The following is a 15,591-nucleotide window of genomic DNA, read 5'->3' as shown; positions in this document are numbered from 1 at the left end:
TTTTTTTAACATACTCTTAAGATTTTGTCCAGTTCTTATCTCTTCAACGTCTCGTTGTCTTAGCTATTTCCTTATCTGTTTTGTACTGCCAGGTGTTAATCGCATTTTTCTCTCCTGCCACCGACATCTTTAGCTTCGCTCTGGATTGCACGTTTGTGTCAGCAACGTCAATTTCAGTCAGGTGTGACTGTTGGGGTTCTGTCTGCTGTTGCTTATCAGAAGAGATAAAACATGAAAGCGCCTCCGTTCTGCTTCTTTTGCACTGTTCCGCCTCAGAAAATTAGGCGATAACTCCCCCAACAGATACGACGACGGGGGAGACTGTGACGTCATGGCTCTTGAACCCCCCTCCTACCTTTATCCTGGCACCTGATTGGCCCGCGCCTTCGATGACGCAACGATGGCACAACGCGGAAAAAAATAGAAAAAAAAACAAAGCACTCTCGTACCGGCAATTTCCTTTGAGCAGGAAAAAAATGGCACAATAATTGGGAAGTTATTAGGTCTAATTCGTCTTTTACGGAATTTGTTTTACGTGATCGGGTATAATTATAATCTAATAACACTCAAATTCACTTTAACATGAGTAGGGGAAATAAAGATTACCATGACTTAAGTACTTCAAAAAACAACTGATGTATTAAACGTACAGCGCATAAGTAAATTGTGTATAGTAAGAATATCAAATAACAAAAAGCCATCGAACGCGGAATGCGAAAAGGAATACACTCAAGACAGGGAAGATTATACAGTCATAAAAAGGAGATCGAATCAATCACTGGAAAGGCTTTAATGGAAATCCCAGTATACCACGGAAGGCATTTTTTTTTTGACGAAGAGATTAATAAACGGCCAATTCGGGCCAATTTCAAATGACGTTTGATATCGAGCGGGCGTTCCACGAATTCTAGTTGATAGGCGCGAAGATACGCTATCTGCCCCTTTCTTGGAAATCGTATGCCTTTAGTATGGAGGGGCGAAGGGGGGGGAGGGAGCCTGTCCCACCCGCTGCTTTCGAAAAGCAACTCTCTCAAAACTAGATTCGAGAAGAAGAGGAAGAAGAAGAGGAATAAGAAGAGGAAAAGTGAGCGGAGCACTAGGGCGCATTTTATCGGGGGAATCCCGTGACTGGCGAACGCCATCTCGAGATACGTAATTTCATTGATTGTTGTTACTATTCTTAAGTATCACTTTTATCTTGTGTCGCGGCATCAGACGACGGACGGGTATCTACCTGTTGGACAAGTGGCATTATGCAAGATATATGTCATTGGGCACACGCTCTCGGACAAGACGTCTTGATCGCTTTCTTTGGTCGGAAGTGGTGAAAAATTTATTTGCAATTCATCTGATTTTTCAACTTAGGTGATCGAAAGGGGAACTCAGAAATGTGCAAAATTGCCACTAATATTTCTTGATGCCTCAGAGAGAGAGAGAGAGAGAGAGAGAGATGGTAAAAATGTATTTTGCGATTCATTTTGATTTTTCAACGTAGGTGATCGAAAGGGGAACTTAAAAATGTACAAAATTGCAACTAAAATTTTTTGATGCTTCTCAGAGAGAGAGAGAGAGAGAGAGAGAGAGAGAGAGAGAGAGAGAGAGAAAAAGAGAGAGAGAGAGAGAGAGAGAGAGAGAGGTTTCAAAACAATGACATACAATTGTCATGTCAGAAGAGTCTTCTATCAGCTTATCACTACTAATTGTGGAAAATCAGGATGATTTTCCGAGGTGCCATCGCTATCGCCTGCATTCTTGTGGAGACTGTTTTAGGGGTCGGAAGGTGACTCGTATAAAAACAATATAGCTCCCCAACACAATCTACACTTACAAGTAAACAAGTAAAAAGTCAAAGTTTTTGAGGAGTGCGTCCTTTCCGGAAAGAAATTCTTTAATTTATAATGCAAGTCATGAACCTAGCATAAGTAGATAAGAGGAGAGGTTCACTGATACACTGATAATGAACAGAAGACGTTCTTGACCGAGGTTTCCGGGCATGAAAGGGCTCCATTTCCGGTTATGAATACAGTCCTCAAAAAACGATGGTGTGGGCACCGAACGTTTGGGGGTACTTACGAATTTTTCCTTGAAGGAGTCCATGTAGGAGTAGGCCTTAGCCACGGCCCTCAGGATGTACTCGCTGAGGGACTGCTGGGTGTTGTTGGTGTCGTGCGTCAGGTTGGTGCATGGCTGGGACCAGTGGGCCTCACGGCGGGTTCGGGCGTTGTTTCCAACGTCGTCAGGTTGGTCTTCCATTCTGCGGCTGCTGACGACGCTGCTGCTACTGCTGGAGTAGTGCCTGCTACTTGAACTGCTTGGAATGCTGCTACTGCTGCTGCTGCCGCCGCTGCTGCTGCTAGTGCTACTGCTGCTACTGCTACTGCTGCCGCTGCCGCTGCCTCTTCTGCTTCTACTGGCTGGACTTAGTTCTCTTTCTTGTAGCGATCTTAACTGTTTGGGGGAAGACCGTTCCGCTGCTAGTTGTAACTGTTGGGCTATCGCTCGTTCTAAAGTGGCTTCCGCCGTGTCCTCGAGGGGCACTCTTGTGTCGCTAGAGCTATAGGAATAGGCGCTCGAGGTAGACGTCCTTCGACTCCTGACGGGAACAGCAGACACAGGACTTGCTACGAGCAGGAGAAGCAGGCCGAGCCTCGCGCAGTCTGCAATCAGACGAAAGTGGAAAGAGCGTTAGTCAATGAAACAGTAACCATAAAAAAAAAAGAAAAAGAGAAAAAAAACAGCAGTTTAAAAAGACAAAATTACCAAGAACCCAACTTCTAGCCAACAGCGCGCCAAGTATCCATTTCCTCCCCGCTTGACAGCTTGCCTGGTTCTTTCAAAAGGCTATTATTCATTACTATATATTCTCTGGTACCATGAAACTTTCTGTAACGTAGCAACGACTGTGAGGAAATTTGTCCTTTGGTTCAGAGGACAACAGCTAGGAGGACCTTTTGGGATTTTGTTAGGGGTTGAATGCATAGTATCGAAAACGACTAACTTCTATTTAAAAAAAAACAGCGATAGAAACAATTTAAAAGCACTTTTTATTACAAAATCAACTTATTTTGTTTATTCATTCCTGTAATGTTGGTCCTTTCGCCAAACTTTTCGGCATAAGTGAATGCTTCTCCTCAAAAGAAAATATCCTCTCTCTCTCTCTCTCTCTCTCTCCAGATGCAGTTTCATCCCCGTAGCACATTCTTATGTTAGTGACGTCTCGACCGTCAGGGTTGATGGTTATTTAATGTTAGTGTTCACGAATTCCCCCTCCCCCCAACCCCGGGCAACTTACGAATTCTATCATGCGATAACGATGACGTCGGAACGCTGTGCTTGCTTGGCAAAATAGCGGTGCCTGATTTATCTGGCTCTAAAAACTGGATTTCTTTATTTTCTCCTTTCTCTCCATCATCATCATCATGTGTCTCTTGGCACAGCAAACAACCAAAAATAAGTCCCATGACGGAAACATTGACAGAAGACGCGACGACGTCATTTTCCCGTGAAGTGGAGGAATGGGTCACCAAGCGTTAATATGACGCCTTAAAAGGATGAATAGAATAAAGTGGGCGTGGCCGGTGAGACAGTTGGAGATAGGCGGCGGCGTTAGCAGCTATAAATCATTTCAAGATTTTACGTCTTGCCCGAGTTTTATTATTAGGAGCACAAATTACAATTTCCTTTTCTGCAGTTCTCAATGGAGCGTTACGTCTCTTCATGTTCGCAAAGAGAACAGAGTTGATAGTTCCCTGGCAAATATACAAATAGAAAGAAAACGGGGAGCTGTCTTAAAAGCACAGCCCCAGGGTTAATTATTCTGAAGCAGCGTCAACCACATACTACGTCACATTAACAAGCTAATGCCGAGCTTGAAAGGGATTCGGGTATCATCAGCCAACAAAAGATGTATTTTTTCTTTTCTTATGTACATAGAACTCTCACGAACTCTCTCTCCCTCCGACTTCAGTAGAAAGAGAAATGAAATGTGCATCAATGAAGTGTACTGTGCACCCATTTTTTATTCTACTTATTATTCTTTCAGTGGCGTGGCTTCATCGCCAAATTTTCTCCTTGAGTGTTTTGGTCTGTTTGAAAGCGATTCGTCGGGAGTAGAAAACACTGTAGTTCACTAGATAAAAATTATAACGAAATGATAAATAAATAGTGGCGTAGCTGAAAGCCTAAACTGATCACCTAAACTGAACGCCTGAACTGAACAGGTATCGTCAAAGAGGTCACGAGAAAGGGTCAGAGAACAAGAACGAATAACAAAACATTGCGCAGCCGTCATACGAGTACGGAACGAATACACGAAAAAGGCAGCAGCAGCAGCACCACAACCGAAATAAAAGCCACCAGCTGTGTGAGGTAGGCGCTGGGGTAAAAATGAGTCAGTGTTGAGAACTTGTAAGTTATCTGTGTTGAGACATTGCTGCTGCTTAAGACGCCCTACCTAACGTTAGCCACGGCGACCCCTCCCCCTCCTCCTCGTCACCCACAGGTCTTTATTGTATTGACACTTATTTCGGAATGACAGGAAAGCCTGCCTGTGACTCAGGAAGGAGGTGGAAAGGTGATTTTGCTATGATCTCTGATGACTCACGTTGCGTCTCGCTTTTGTTTACTTTTTTATTCTTATTTCATTTCTCTTTTCCTCGAAAGAAAAGTTAGCAAACAGTCGAGATTGCTTAATGAGAATAGTCCTCTTAACAGGACGTCGCGTTATATGATCGCATAGAAGACGATAGAAGTGCAAAATGCAAGTTTTCAATAATGAAATGCATCAGACTGTTCACGTATTGGCAAATATTCAATAAATATTTACTGTGGCCGTATCTGCTGGACCTTTGCTTTGAACGTTATCCGAAATAGGCCTTTTCCTGACAATGGCAGCTGTTTCTAGGACCTCCAGAGAGAGAAAGAGAGAGAGAGAGAGAGAGAGAGAGAGAGAGAGAGAGAGAGGGTGAAAAATGTATTTGCGATTCATTTTGATTTTTCAGCGTAGGTAATCAAAAGGGGAACTCAGAAATGTTCAAAATTGCACCTAATATTTCTTGATGCTTGAGAGAGAGAGAGAGAGAGAGAGAGTTGTCTTCCCTTAGAAATTTTTACAAAGCTGAAATAGGCCATTATCGAAGCTTAACGAGATTGGAAAACGTCTTGAATGTTGATTTTCAAATGGAATGTTCGTTCGTGCCAGGCATGTTTTATTTTTTCTCGCTTTTACGATGTAATTCTGAAGCACCGCGATTTCAACCTCCTTCTTTTCAAGGCACTTTTCTCCCCTACATGAAACAATACTCTGCTTGAGTCAAGTTAGAACGGAGTGGTGACAATAGACAGGGATGGACGAGAGGAGAGAGAGAGAGTGTAGACAGAAGTTGGCTGGAGGGACGGGTGAGGGTTGAGGGGGGAGGCTGGGAGACAGTGGGATGGGGATGGGGGTGTTAATGTCTAGATGAAAGTCCTTTAGGAGTCTTTGTAACTCAGCTGAAGTCTTTCATGGCGCAATGAAAAATCAGCAGGAGTTAACCATTTTTTGATAATTCGGATCCACTCGGGAGACTCTTTGTATAATCGCCCTCCCTCCTGTCCTGCTCTCTTTTGTATTCTTTCTCTGCCCTTCCTGGTTTCCCCCTCCCCCGCACCCCTTCAATTCTAATTTTGAAATTTGTGTATATCTAGTAGCTTTCCTTTTACAGATGGATAGAAGATTCCACTCATCTTACAGTCCTTGGCAGTTCGAATGTGAGTGTCGGGAGGGAGGAGGAGGCTCCTCCGTTTTGCTTCCTTGCCATAATAATGATGTAACTCGAACGAGAGAGAGAGAGAGAGAGAGAGAGAGAGAGAGAGAGAGAGAGAGAGAGAGAGAGAGAGAGAGGTTCGAACGGTCCAACTTGAGAATGTTTTATTTTGAAAGTTCATGCGTGTGTTGGTGTTCGCCCGAGTGTGTGTATATGTTTGTGCGTCCGTGCGTGCTGTTGAGGTGATGCTCAGACTCTCATATTCGCACACACACACACACACACACACACACGTTCTTCTTCTACTTCTTCCTAGTCCTGACCGGTAATGCCAGAAATGCCCTTCCTCGCCCTTCTAGTCCTCCTCCCAGTTGCCCACGCCCCTCTCTCGACCATCCTTATATCACCCTTTCTCCCTCAATCTCCCTCATTGTTCTCACTCTCTCTCTCTCGCTCTCTTTCTCTCCTTCGCCCGCCTCACAAACCATTTTTGTGTGGCCCCTCCTATTCTCTGTTATGGAGGTTTTTATTTTAAAAAAAGTTAAAAAAGAGGGTCCGTTTGTTAGATTCTTCCCGATTGTTCTCTACTCAGCTGAGCATTGTTTCATTCGGTGTGTTTATTTAAGCTCTCCTCCGTGGAGGACTGTGTGCGAAAATGAGTGTCCTAATTCGACTGTGATCATCCAATTAGCGTCGAGGCAGAGCCTCTTCTTGTCTTTTTTTTTTTTTTTTTTTTTTTTTTTTTTTTAAATTGAGACGTCTAAAAGTAAGTGATCGCTAACTTGTGCGTGTGTGTTTATGTAGATATCATTGTTCTATTTATAGTCGGTGTGGATTATTCTGGGAGGACTCTCGTGCGTCGTGTCTGGTTAAGGGAGAGAGAGAGAGAGAGAGAGAGAGAGAGAGAGAGAGAGAGAGAGAGAGACGTCGCTCGTGGCAAAACCTGATATTCTTGTAAAAGCAAATCGCGGCCCCTTTTCCGCCCGAGGACATTCGCGTCTGCATCGACATAACTTGGGGAAGCCTTGTGTTCATTATGCTTGCCCTCTCTCTCTCTGTTCTCTGTAATATATACTTCATCATCGCCTCGTTGCATTATCCCTTCATCATCACCATCATCGTCATAATGATGATGATGGTGATGATGTTCGTCATCATCTTTGATATTTAATCCGCGCATCGCATGTGGATCTGGTACCTCGCCACCGCTGATGTATTTACAAAGTAAGGTCGTTCTTTCGATAACAATGGTCCGATCGAGTGGCCAAATTGTAGGGGAAATATTGAATTATTAGCTACAAGAGGAAATTGGATGGGTTTAACGAGTGGGTTGGATGATGATAAAAATGTTATAGCTGATGGAACCACTTGCAAATGGGTGGTGATTTCCAACCTTCCCTCACGCTTGTGTGGCTGAGGTTTTTAGATTTGATTGCGCTTAATGAGACTATACTGCTGCTGTGCTGTGCTGCATAGATACTCTCTCTCTCCTCTTCTCTCTCTCTCTCTCTCTCTCTCTCTCTCCGGAGCATTCCTTACATGAGAATGCTAAATTGCAAAGAAGCCATCTGCTGGTCGTTTGTGATTTCGGGAGGAAAAGATTGGAAAGACAGCACGGTAGTTTGAAGCTCTAAACACACACACACATACACGCACACACACACACACACAGTTTGTAAACGTGCATTTGTGTACAGTGATGGCAACAGAGAGAGAGAGAGAGAGAGAGAGAGAGAGAGAGAGAGAGAGAGAGAGAGAGAGAGAGAGAGAGAGAGAGAGAGAGAGCAGTATCACATGGACGTACACCCCGTTTTGGCGGTGAGCGGAAGGAATGTTGTGAGTGAGTGTGTGTCATTAGCAATGGAATTTCCCCATAAAATGTCCAAAATACAACTTTTCCTCAAAACGAAAAAGAGCCGGATATCGTTCTGCGAGATATTCGCTATTCCGTTTGTCTCCGAAAATGCCCCCTGGCCAGATTTTGAGAAGATGAGAGAGAGAGAGAGAGAGACCAAGTACAAAGAAAATGTGAAGTTTAGAACATTAGAAGAGAGATAGCCATACAAGGAAAGATTACAACTTCGAATCGGTAAAAAAAAAAAAAAGTAGGGGGGACGATTAGACCTGTTAAAAAAAAAAAACACACACACACACACACGCAAAAAATGTGTGGCACATGTTACGGTAACCCGCAGGCAGTGCAGGTATATAGCCCGCGACACACACAACGGGTCACCTTGCCTAGAAATGTTGAATATATGGGCGACAAAACGATACAATAGGAATGTTTGCGTTACTGTGCAAGCGCGGTGAAAAAGAGGGGGGTTGGTTGGAAAAGGGAAGTGGGGATGGCAGGTGAAAACACGGGAAAGGAAAAAAAAAAACCGTTCGCCTCATGCACATAATCATTGTGATGGCAATGGCTAATCAAATATTTTGCAACAATGCAACGGACTGATGCTGTTGGCGGGGATAAATGTCCTCGCCTTAGGAAAGGCGTGTTTCAGGGACAGAATTTACGTGTTTGTTTGTGGAGATAGAGAGAGAGAGAGAGAGAGAGAGAGAGAGAGAGAGAGAGAGAGAGAGAGAGGAATCTTGAAAGTGAGAGGAGGCGCCCCTGGGCTTCTGACGGCGAACGGCTGGATCAGGCAGGCAGGGCTTGGAAACGTCTTGTCCTGACCGACGCTTTGGTCATAATAGCTATAACAGTAAATGAGTAGAAAGTGTAGATGGGAAAGAAGATAAGAGGAGGAGGAGGCGAGGAAGAGGAGTGCGATTTAGTAATTTTCAATAGATTCCTTATATGGAAGTAGACCGTCGCGGTTCTACGGTAGTATGTCCGTTAGTTAGCAAAAGAAAGGGGCAGACGAGCTTTGGGTTGCGTCCCGTGTCATAAATATTATGCGGAATTATAGAGCTATGTGTGTGTGTGTGTGTGTGTGTGTGTGCTAGTGATATCTCCTAAACGGCAAGTAGTAATAATGACGAAACAAAAAGAAGTATATAATGGTCTCTCTCTCTCTCTCTGATAAGGGCGAAACAAAACGAAGTATAAAATGGCGATCGATTGTTTGACACTATCGTGATCTTTAGTGAGAAGTACTTTACTAATTCCATAATCATAGTGAAGAGCAAATCAAGAACCAAAATGATAATGCAGATACCAAGACCTGGAATAGTCTGTGAGAATATTGCTAGATATTTGTCTCTCTTTTTTTGACGTTTCTTAAAAAAAATTAGGTTTCTGCATTTTAACCAAGTTGTTTCATGGTTATTTCATCGTTCACTGGCAGTGAATCTTTTAAGCCCTCGAACGCCTCTCTTCGTCAGTGTCATGAGAGGTGACGTTCTTTTAATCTTGCACAAAACAAACATACAAACGCATCATCTGCCACGGCTACACTTCGCCCCTCAGTCATTTAGGGGCTCCTTGTCCTAACTTCTGCGAGTGAGGCAAATATCCCCAAAATAGATAGCTGGTGTCTTTCACGCCATTACAGATATTAACCCAGTTGCACATCTGCCACCACATTCTTCCTAGCGTCTGTATTCATTCTTTAAAAAGATTAAAAAAAAGAGAAATAAAAAAAACAAACTTGCTTTCATTGTGACGCTGGTTTTTAACTAAATAATTTCGAAGACCCAGTGTCACTTGATGATATTCTCAAAGCTTAATTTAACTTTTTTTTCTCTCTCGAGTTGAGTAGTTCATTGCATCACCCCGTTAAAAAAAAGGAAAAAAAGAGAGGAAGAAAAACATGCATTCAGGCAGAGAGAGAGAGAGAGGGCCAGGAGCAGGGATTGGTGGGGTGGGGGTACGGAGCGGGCCAGAGTGGGAGCGCGTCTGAGGCGGCACGACTTACTACTAAGGTTCTTACTGTTTGGGGAGATGTGGTTATGGGGTATTAACCTGTCATACGCTGATACCAAGTGGCAAATGCTCCTCGGTATGAGTTACCGCTTTGTGACGACGTCGGCTTTGCAAGTTGATTGTGTTTTGGCCTCGGGCTATCAAGAGCGTGAGACAATATAAAAAAAAACAAGTTCAGTGCCCAAACAAGTACATATATAGGTAAATTAAACAGGAGTAGGAAGGAATCATTTCAAGCAAATGGTATCTCTAAGACTCGGACTCAGAGAGAGAGAGAGAGAGAGAGAGAGAGAGAGAGAGAGAGAGAGTCACGAAGGAATTAATGACCCCAAAATCAAAGGAATGTTTACATGTTTGATGAAGGCCCATATAGGTGGAGAGGGGGGGGGTTGCAGTGGAGGAGATGATTGCGAAGGACTAGTGATCTGGAGGTTACTCCTTCACCGAACAGATCGTCGGTGTCATGAAACCTGTGTGTGTGTGTGAATATACCTTTTATACGAGCGATATATGTCCAGTGCTTCTAAATCGAGAAAATATTGCCAAAGTATCCTTGCGAAGTAGCGTGAGCGCCGATGATTGAAGAGTCATCAAAGCGAAGAAGTGTGTAGCGTTCAATTATTGCCTCACTCACGCAGTGGTAAGAGCTACCTTATACATAAAGTTGATTAAAAATTCACGATACAGACTCGAGTCTTCGGAGACTCGTGGAAAGGAGGAAAATGTCAACGGAGGTGAAATGAGCAACTTGACATCGTCCGGACAAGGAAATGAATAGCGCTCGTGCGTGTTTTTTCAGGAATTTGTCATTCTTTGCCGCTCGACATTTTCTTGTCCTAACGTGTTAGTTTGGATCCGTCATTCCAATAACTAATGTTCGACCGAAACATTTGGTGGGAATTGCTACTGAATGAATGATTAAAGGACAAACAGTTGTTTTACAGTTTAGATTTTTGTCTTCCATATCACTGTATTTGTTTTAACTGAGAGCAAGCAACGCTTAATGTTTGTAGAAAAATTGGGGTAAAAAAAGGCGAGAGAGAGAGAGAGAGAGAGACTAATAATTTACAAATGAAAGAGTAAATGAGCGACAAGAAAGGTTCAACTTGTTCTGAGTTCATTTCGGTAAGATTCCGCTGGTTGCCATGGCAAGCAGAGAGAGAGAGAGAGAGAGAGAGAGAGAGAGAGAGAGAGAGAGAGAGAGTTGTGTGTGTGTGTGAGGATATTCACTTCTGTCCAACTCGAGCCATGCCGCAGAGCCAGTCAGGGATCTTCCAAGTGCGTGAGTTCATTTGGCACCTCCTCCTACTCCTCCTCCTCCTCCTCATGCTCCTGCTCCTCCTCCTCCCGGCTCCTTGTCGCAACCCCAGCAAACGTTCGCAGATCCGACACTCACTCCTCCCCTTCGAACGTTTATGATTGTGGAATCGTAGGTAATGCCTGGTGCTTTAGACTTATTGTCGATAGCACGTATATAGATAAGTCGAGGTAACTAAGTCGAGGTGACATAAGGAAAGAGAACGTCTTTTGTTTGTTTTCATATTAAGTGGTTATAGCAACCAGATAGCAGTTATCGTAACACGGTTATAGTGAGCGCATTTTAGTTTCACGAGTCGTGCTGTAGTATTGACGCAAAATTCGTAATTCCATTTTTAATGTTTTTGTTTTACTAAATACAGATGGAGCCAGCAATCGAAAACTTGAAATTGAGTCGGTTTAATATTCCAATTCACTGGAAGTTAGTCATGAAATCGATGAAAGTATATAAGATGAAATCAAACACACTTACGATATAGTTCACAACTAGATTTACACCTAAAAGGTAGTGAAGGAATCGAATTTATCAAAGCAGTTCCCTTAACCAGTGAATATGAGGGATATAAATTTTTCGATTTTAAAGAAAACAAAACGATGGCACTTATTTTTAGTATTAACTGTTAAATATCAAGTAATTTTGTTAATTTTGTCTTTTTGAACTGAAGAATCAAGCACTCGGTTTTCGCGATGGAAAAGTTCATCGCAACGAAAGTATTCCTTCCAAGTGTCGACGGCGTTTATTTGAAAGCGCGTATGCCGACACCGCATTGTTAAGATCAAACACGTTTATCATCATCATCATAGTAAAGAAAGTCACTCACCTATTAATCTCCATAGGAATGCCTTGTTTTTATGAGTTGAGGTAGAAATATTTGTTGAACACACTTGAGTAACTAGTGTAGGGTTTGGGAGAACACACATATCGTCATAGGCACTCATTTTCCTTTATATTCACTTAATCTATATCTTTGAATAAATACACAACACCTGTGAGCCTGCCAGACTGTGTGTCACACTATTCCTCTGTATCTTGTCAGAGCTCACTATCGAATAAGCTTGTCTAGATATGACTGAGGTCTCTCATGATGCCTTTATTTAAACAAACGCGACATGACGTCATGGTGCGCGCGCATGGGTTACGAGAGAAGGCGGGGCTTTCATTCATAACTTAGACCTGCCCCATCCTTTCCCTCCCCCTTCCCCCCATTCCCCCCACTCCATGTTATGCTGAGACCTGGCCCAATGTTACGAAATCGAGTAAATCCACACGTCCCCTCAATCAACAAGAAGTAGGCATGATGCTGAAAACTTACCTCAGGCTTTTCTCAAGTTGCCAGTAGTTGGTTGATCCGGCAACAGATGGCGTGGGCTCCCGCCTCCTCCACTCTGACCACTCGACAACCTGAGTCGAGAGATAAAACTCGTGTGAGACACACCGTATACGCTGCCCGTGCATGCTTATCTCGCACAAATCATGTTTTTCGAACAGAAATGCTATTCATAGAATAAATATTTATTATTAAGTCGATTAATATATAAATGTGTCATAACTGTGGTTAAAAAGATCGTTTGAGGTTCATTATTCATATTTAATTTGTTAACGAATAGCTGATATTTAGCTTTCACTCTGAGCTGCTGTAACTGTAACTTTCAATTTTATGATGACATTTAAACCATAGATTAAGTCCAATTGTTAATTTTTCTGGAGGAATTGAATAATCCCAATGCTCACCAAAAGATACTACACGGAAGGTACAGAATTGTAGTTGCTTTTTGTTCACAGTACGTGTTCATGAAATATAGGCTATATTTTCTGATTATGATGTCAGTTAAGACTTATTTATTGCGTCTAACATGTTAAGATTTTTAAATAGTACATGATTGATTGTCAGAGTTATGAAGAGTCACATGTCATTTTCTTGAAGCAAATAAATGAATGGCCCGTAGACTTAAATGGCAAATTTCTGAAAAAAACAACCAAAGTTATGGAAATGAAACGTGGAAAGTGAAAAGCGTAGAGTTTCACTAACTTTTTTTCCCCGCGCCACTTCATTGAATGCCACGCCCCCTTGCCTCTCTCTCTCTCTCACACACACACACACACATATCATTGGAATTTTTTTTTTCATTTTTTATTCCTCTCTTCATAAAACTTTTCTTTTTCTGAACTTACTGACTTGCTTCTCATTTTTCGTGTTGCCTGATCCCCGACCTGTTTACTTTTGCTTTGGACCCTAACACCCTTCATTATATACGCATTCACTTGAAAATACGCATGTCTCGTGTCTTTCTATGCCCGAAGGGTCTGTCTGTCTGTCTGTCTCTCTCTCTCTCTCTCTCTCTCTCTCTCTATATATATATATATATATACCTACATATATATATCTATATATATATATATATATATACATATATATACATACATACATATATATACATACATATATATATATATATATATATGTTTCAAACTGATACTATAATCAAAGAAGTATATCTTTGATTCTCTCTCTCTATAATATATATATTACAATACGTAATATATATATATATATATATATATATATATATATATATATATGTATGTATATAGTATATATGTAGTAAATATATATTATATTTCAAACTGATACTATAATAAAAGAAATGTATCTTTGATACAAAGATGAGGGACAAACCCTGCGCCCATACAGTGTTTTAACACAAGGCTGCAACTCTTAATATGCCACCTCCCCCAGCGGTGTGGTGGGCCAAGTGGGGGTTTGCGAACCCCAGGGGCGAAGGTTATAGTGGATCTTACAAAGGTTGTATATATATATATATAGGTTGATATATATATATATATATATATATATATATATATATATATATATATATACTTCACTTCTCGTCCATGCGCTGCTGCTCTTTGCGATATTTTTGGGTGATATAATAATAATATTTTTTTGCGGGTTAAATCGCGGTGATGTGATAGGAGACACCCACATAGATAGGTATATTGAAATATAGGTTATATATATAAATATATATATATATATATATATATATATATATATATATATATATATATATATATTACACACACACCTTGCATCGTGGGATGAAGCACCCACGATCGATTACCTGACCATTCACCTGCAGCCCAGCCGTATTTTTGTGATGCGCCCCCCCCGATTCCGGATAATCATGCACAGTGGCCAGTACGAAATGTCGTCCTGGGTGGGGGGCGTCCCTCCCGCCCGCCTCCTCCTCCTCTTCTTCGAAGTTATTAAGACCGAAAGAAACGTTCGGGATCGACGACCCCCCTGGCCCCCGCCGTTGTTTGGGTTTCGGGTCGGCCGGCTGGTGGGCGGGTCTCCCCCCCACCCCCCTGTCAGGTTGGGTTCGTCACGATGGTCTTCGTCGTCGTTGTTGCTGTTGTTGATAATGACTTCTCTTTCCGTTGTCCTTATTTCTGCGATTGTTGTTAATTACTCTTTTACGGTTTCCCTTTTGTTAATTAATCTCTTTTATAGTTTCCCTTTTGTTGATTATTCTCTTTTATAGTTTCCCTTTTGTTAATTATTCTCTTTTATAGTTTCCCTTTTGTTAATTATTCTCTTTTATAGTTTTCCTTTTGTTAAATTCATTCCCTCTTTTATGTTTTCCCTTTTGTTAATTATCCGCTTTTTATAGTTTTCCCTTTTGTTTAATTATTCTCTTTATAGTTTTTCCCTTTTTGTTTGATTATTTCTCTTTTATAGTTTCCCTTTTGTTAATTATTCTCTTTTACGGTTTCCCTTTTGTTAATTATTCTCTTGTATGGTTTTCCTTTTGTTAATTTGGTATTGTTGATCGTTGCTGTCTTTGTATTGTTCTATTATTACGATTATTGTTAAATAGTTGTTGATAATTAATATCTTTTCATTATCTATATTTTTTACGATTGTTGTTAATCAGTTATTGTTGATAATTGCCATCTTTATGTTGTCATTATGATGATTATTGTTATTTAGTTATAGTTTATTTGTCCTCTTTATTACGATTGTTGTTAATTAGTTGTCGTTGATCGTTACTAACTTTATATTGGCCCTATTATTACGATTATTGGTAATTATTTATTGATAATTACTATATATTGTCCTTATTCTTACCATTATTATTAATTATTTGCTGATAATTACTACCTTTACGTTGTTATTATTAAAATTATTTTAGATCATTCATTTTTTATAATCTAAATGTCCTAATTATGACGATTATACGATTATCGTCAATTATAGTAACTGTGATGGTAATTAATGATAATATCATCATTTTCTCGATGAATAGTAACTTTCCTGATTTTTTTTCTGATTGTTGCGAAAATGGGAATGTAGCCAAAGGCGGTTTTAAAATCAATCCATACACGGAAGTTAGAAGAACTCGAAGTTATTGACATCAAACTCTGCTCTCTTTCTTCTTCTTCTTCTCTTTAGGCTTTGAGAAGGTGAGATTTGTGCTGTAAACGTTTGCTGGTTTGTGACGTTTCTCGCGCATGCGTCGGCTTGTTTTCGGGTACTACTGTCGTTTACTGGACTTTTTTTTTTTATTGTTGTTGTTGTTTTATAAGACAGCGAAGTCTTACAAATAAAAAAAAAAGTCCTGGTAAACGTAGCTGTTGTGGCAAGCTGATATGTT

The 15,591-nt window shown here is 41.1% G+C and overlaps 1 protein-coding gene across 2 annotated transcripts in view; it reads right to left on the bottom strand.

The window, feature by feature from the left end:
- Positions 1–15,591, bottom strand: part of LOC135217353 (vitellogenin-2-like) — a 369,404-nt gene that overhangs the window by 6,176 nt on the left and 347,637 nt on the right. Inside the window, exons 1-2 of one of the 2 annotated variants that reach the window (XM_064253187.1) lie at positions 11,754–11,988; positions 2,074–2,657 (exon numbers count right to left, since the gene is read on the bottom strand). In XM_064253187.1, coding sequence (XP_064109257.1) covers positions 2,074–2,657; positions 11,754–11,871 — 702 coding nt within the window. In that variant the 5' untranslated portion in view covers positions 11,872–11,988. Of the gene's footprint in view, positions 1–2,073; positions 2,658–11,753; positions 11,989–12,245; positions 12,335–15,591 lie in introns of those variants that run through there. The other variant, XR_010315111.1, reaches the window with a different exon arrangement.

The sequence above is a fragment of the Macrobrachium nipponense genome, chromosome 7, assembly GCF_015104395.2.
Source record: "Macrobrachium nipponense isolate FS-2020 chromosome 7, ASM1510439v2, whole genome shotgun sequence".
Taxonomy (NCBI): domain Eukaryota; kingdom Metazoa; phylum Arthropoda; class Malacostraca; order Decapoda; family Palaemonidae; genus Macrobrachium; species Macrobrachium nipponense.
This window is presented reverse-complemented; position numbering and strand designations above follow the sequence as displayed.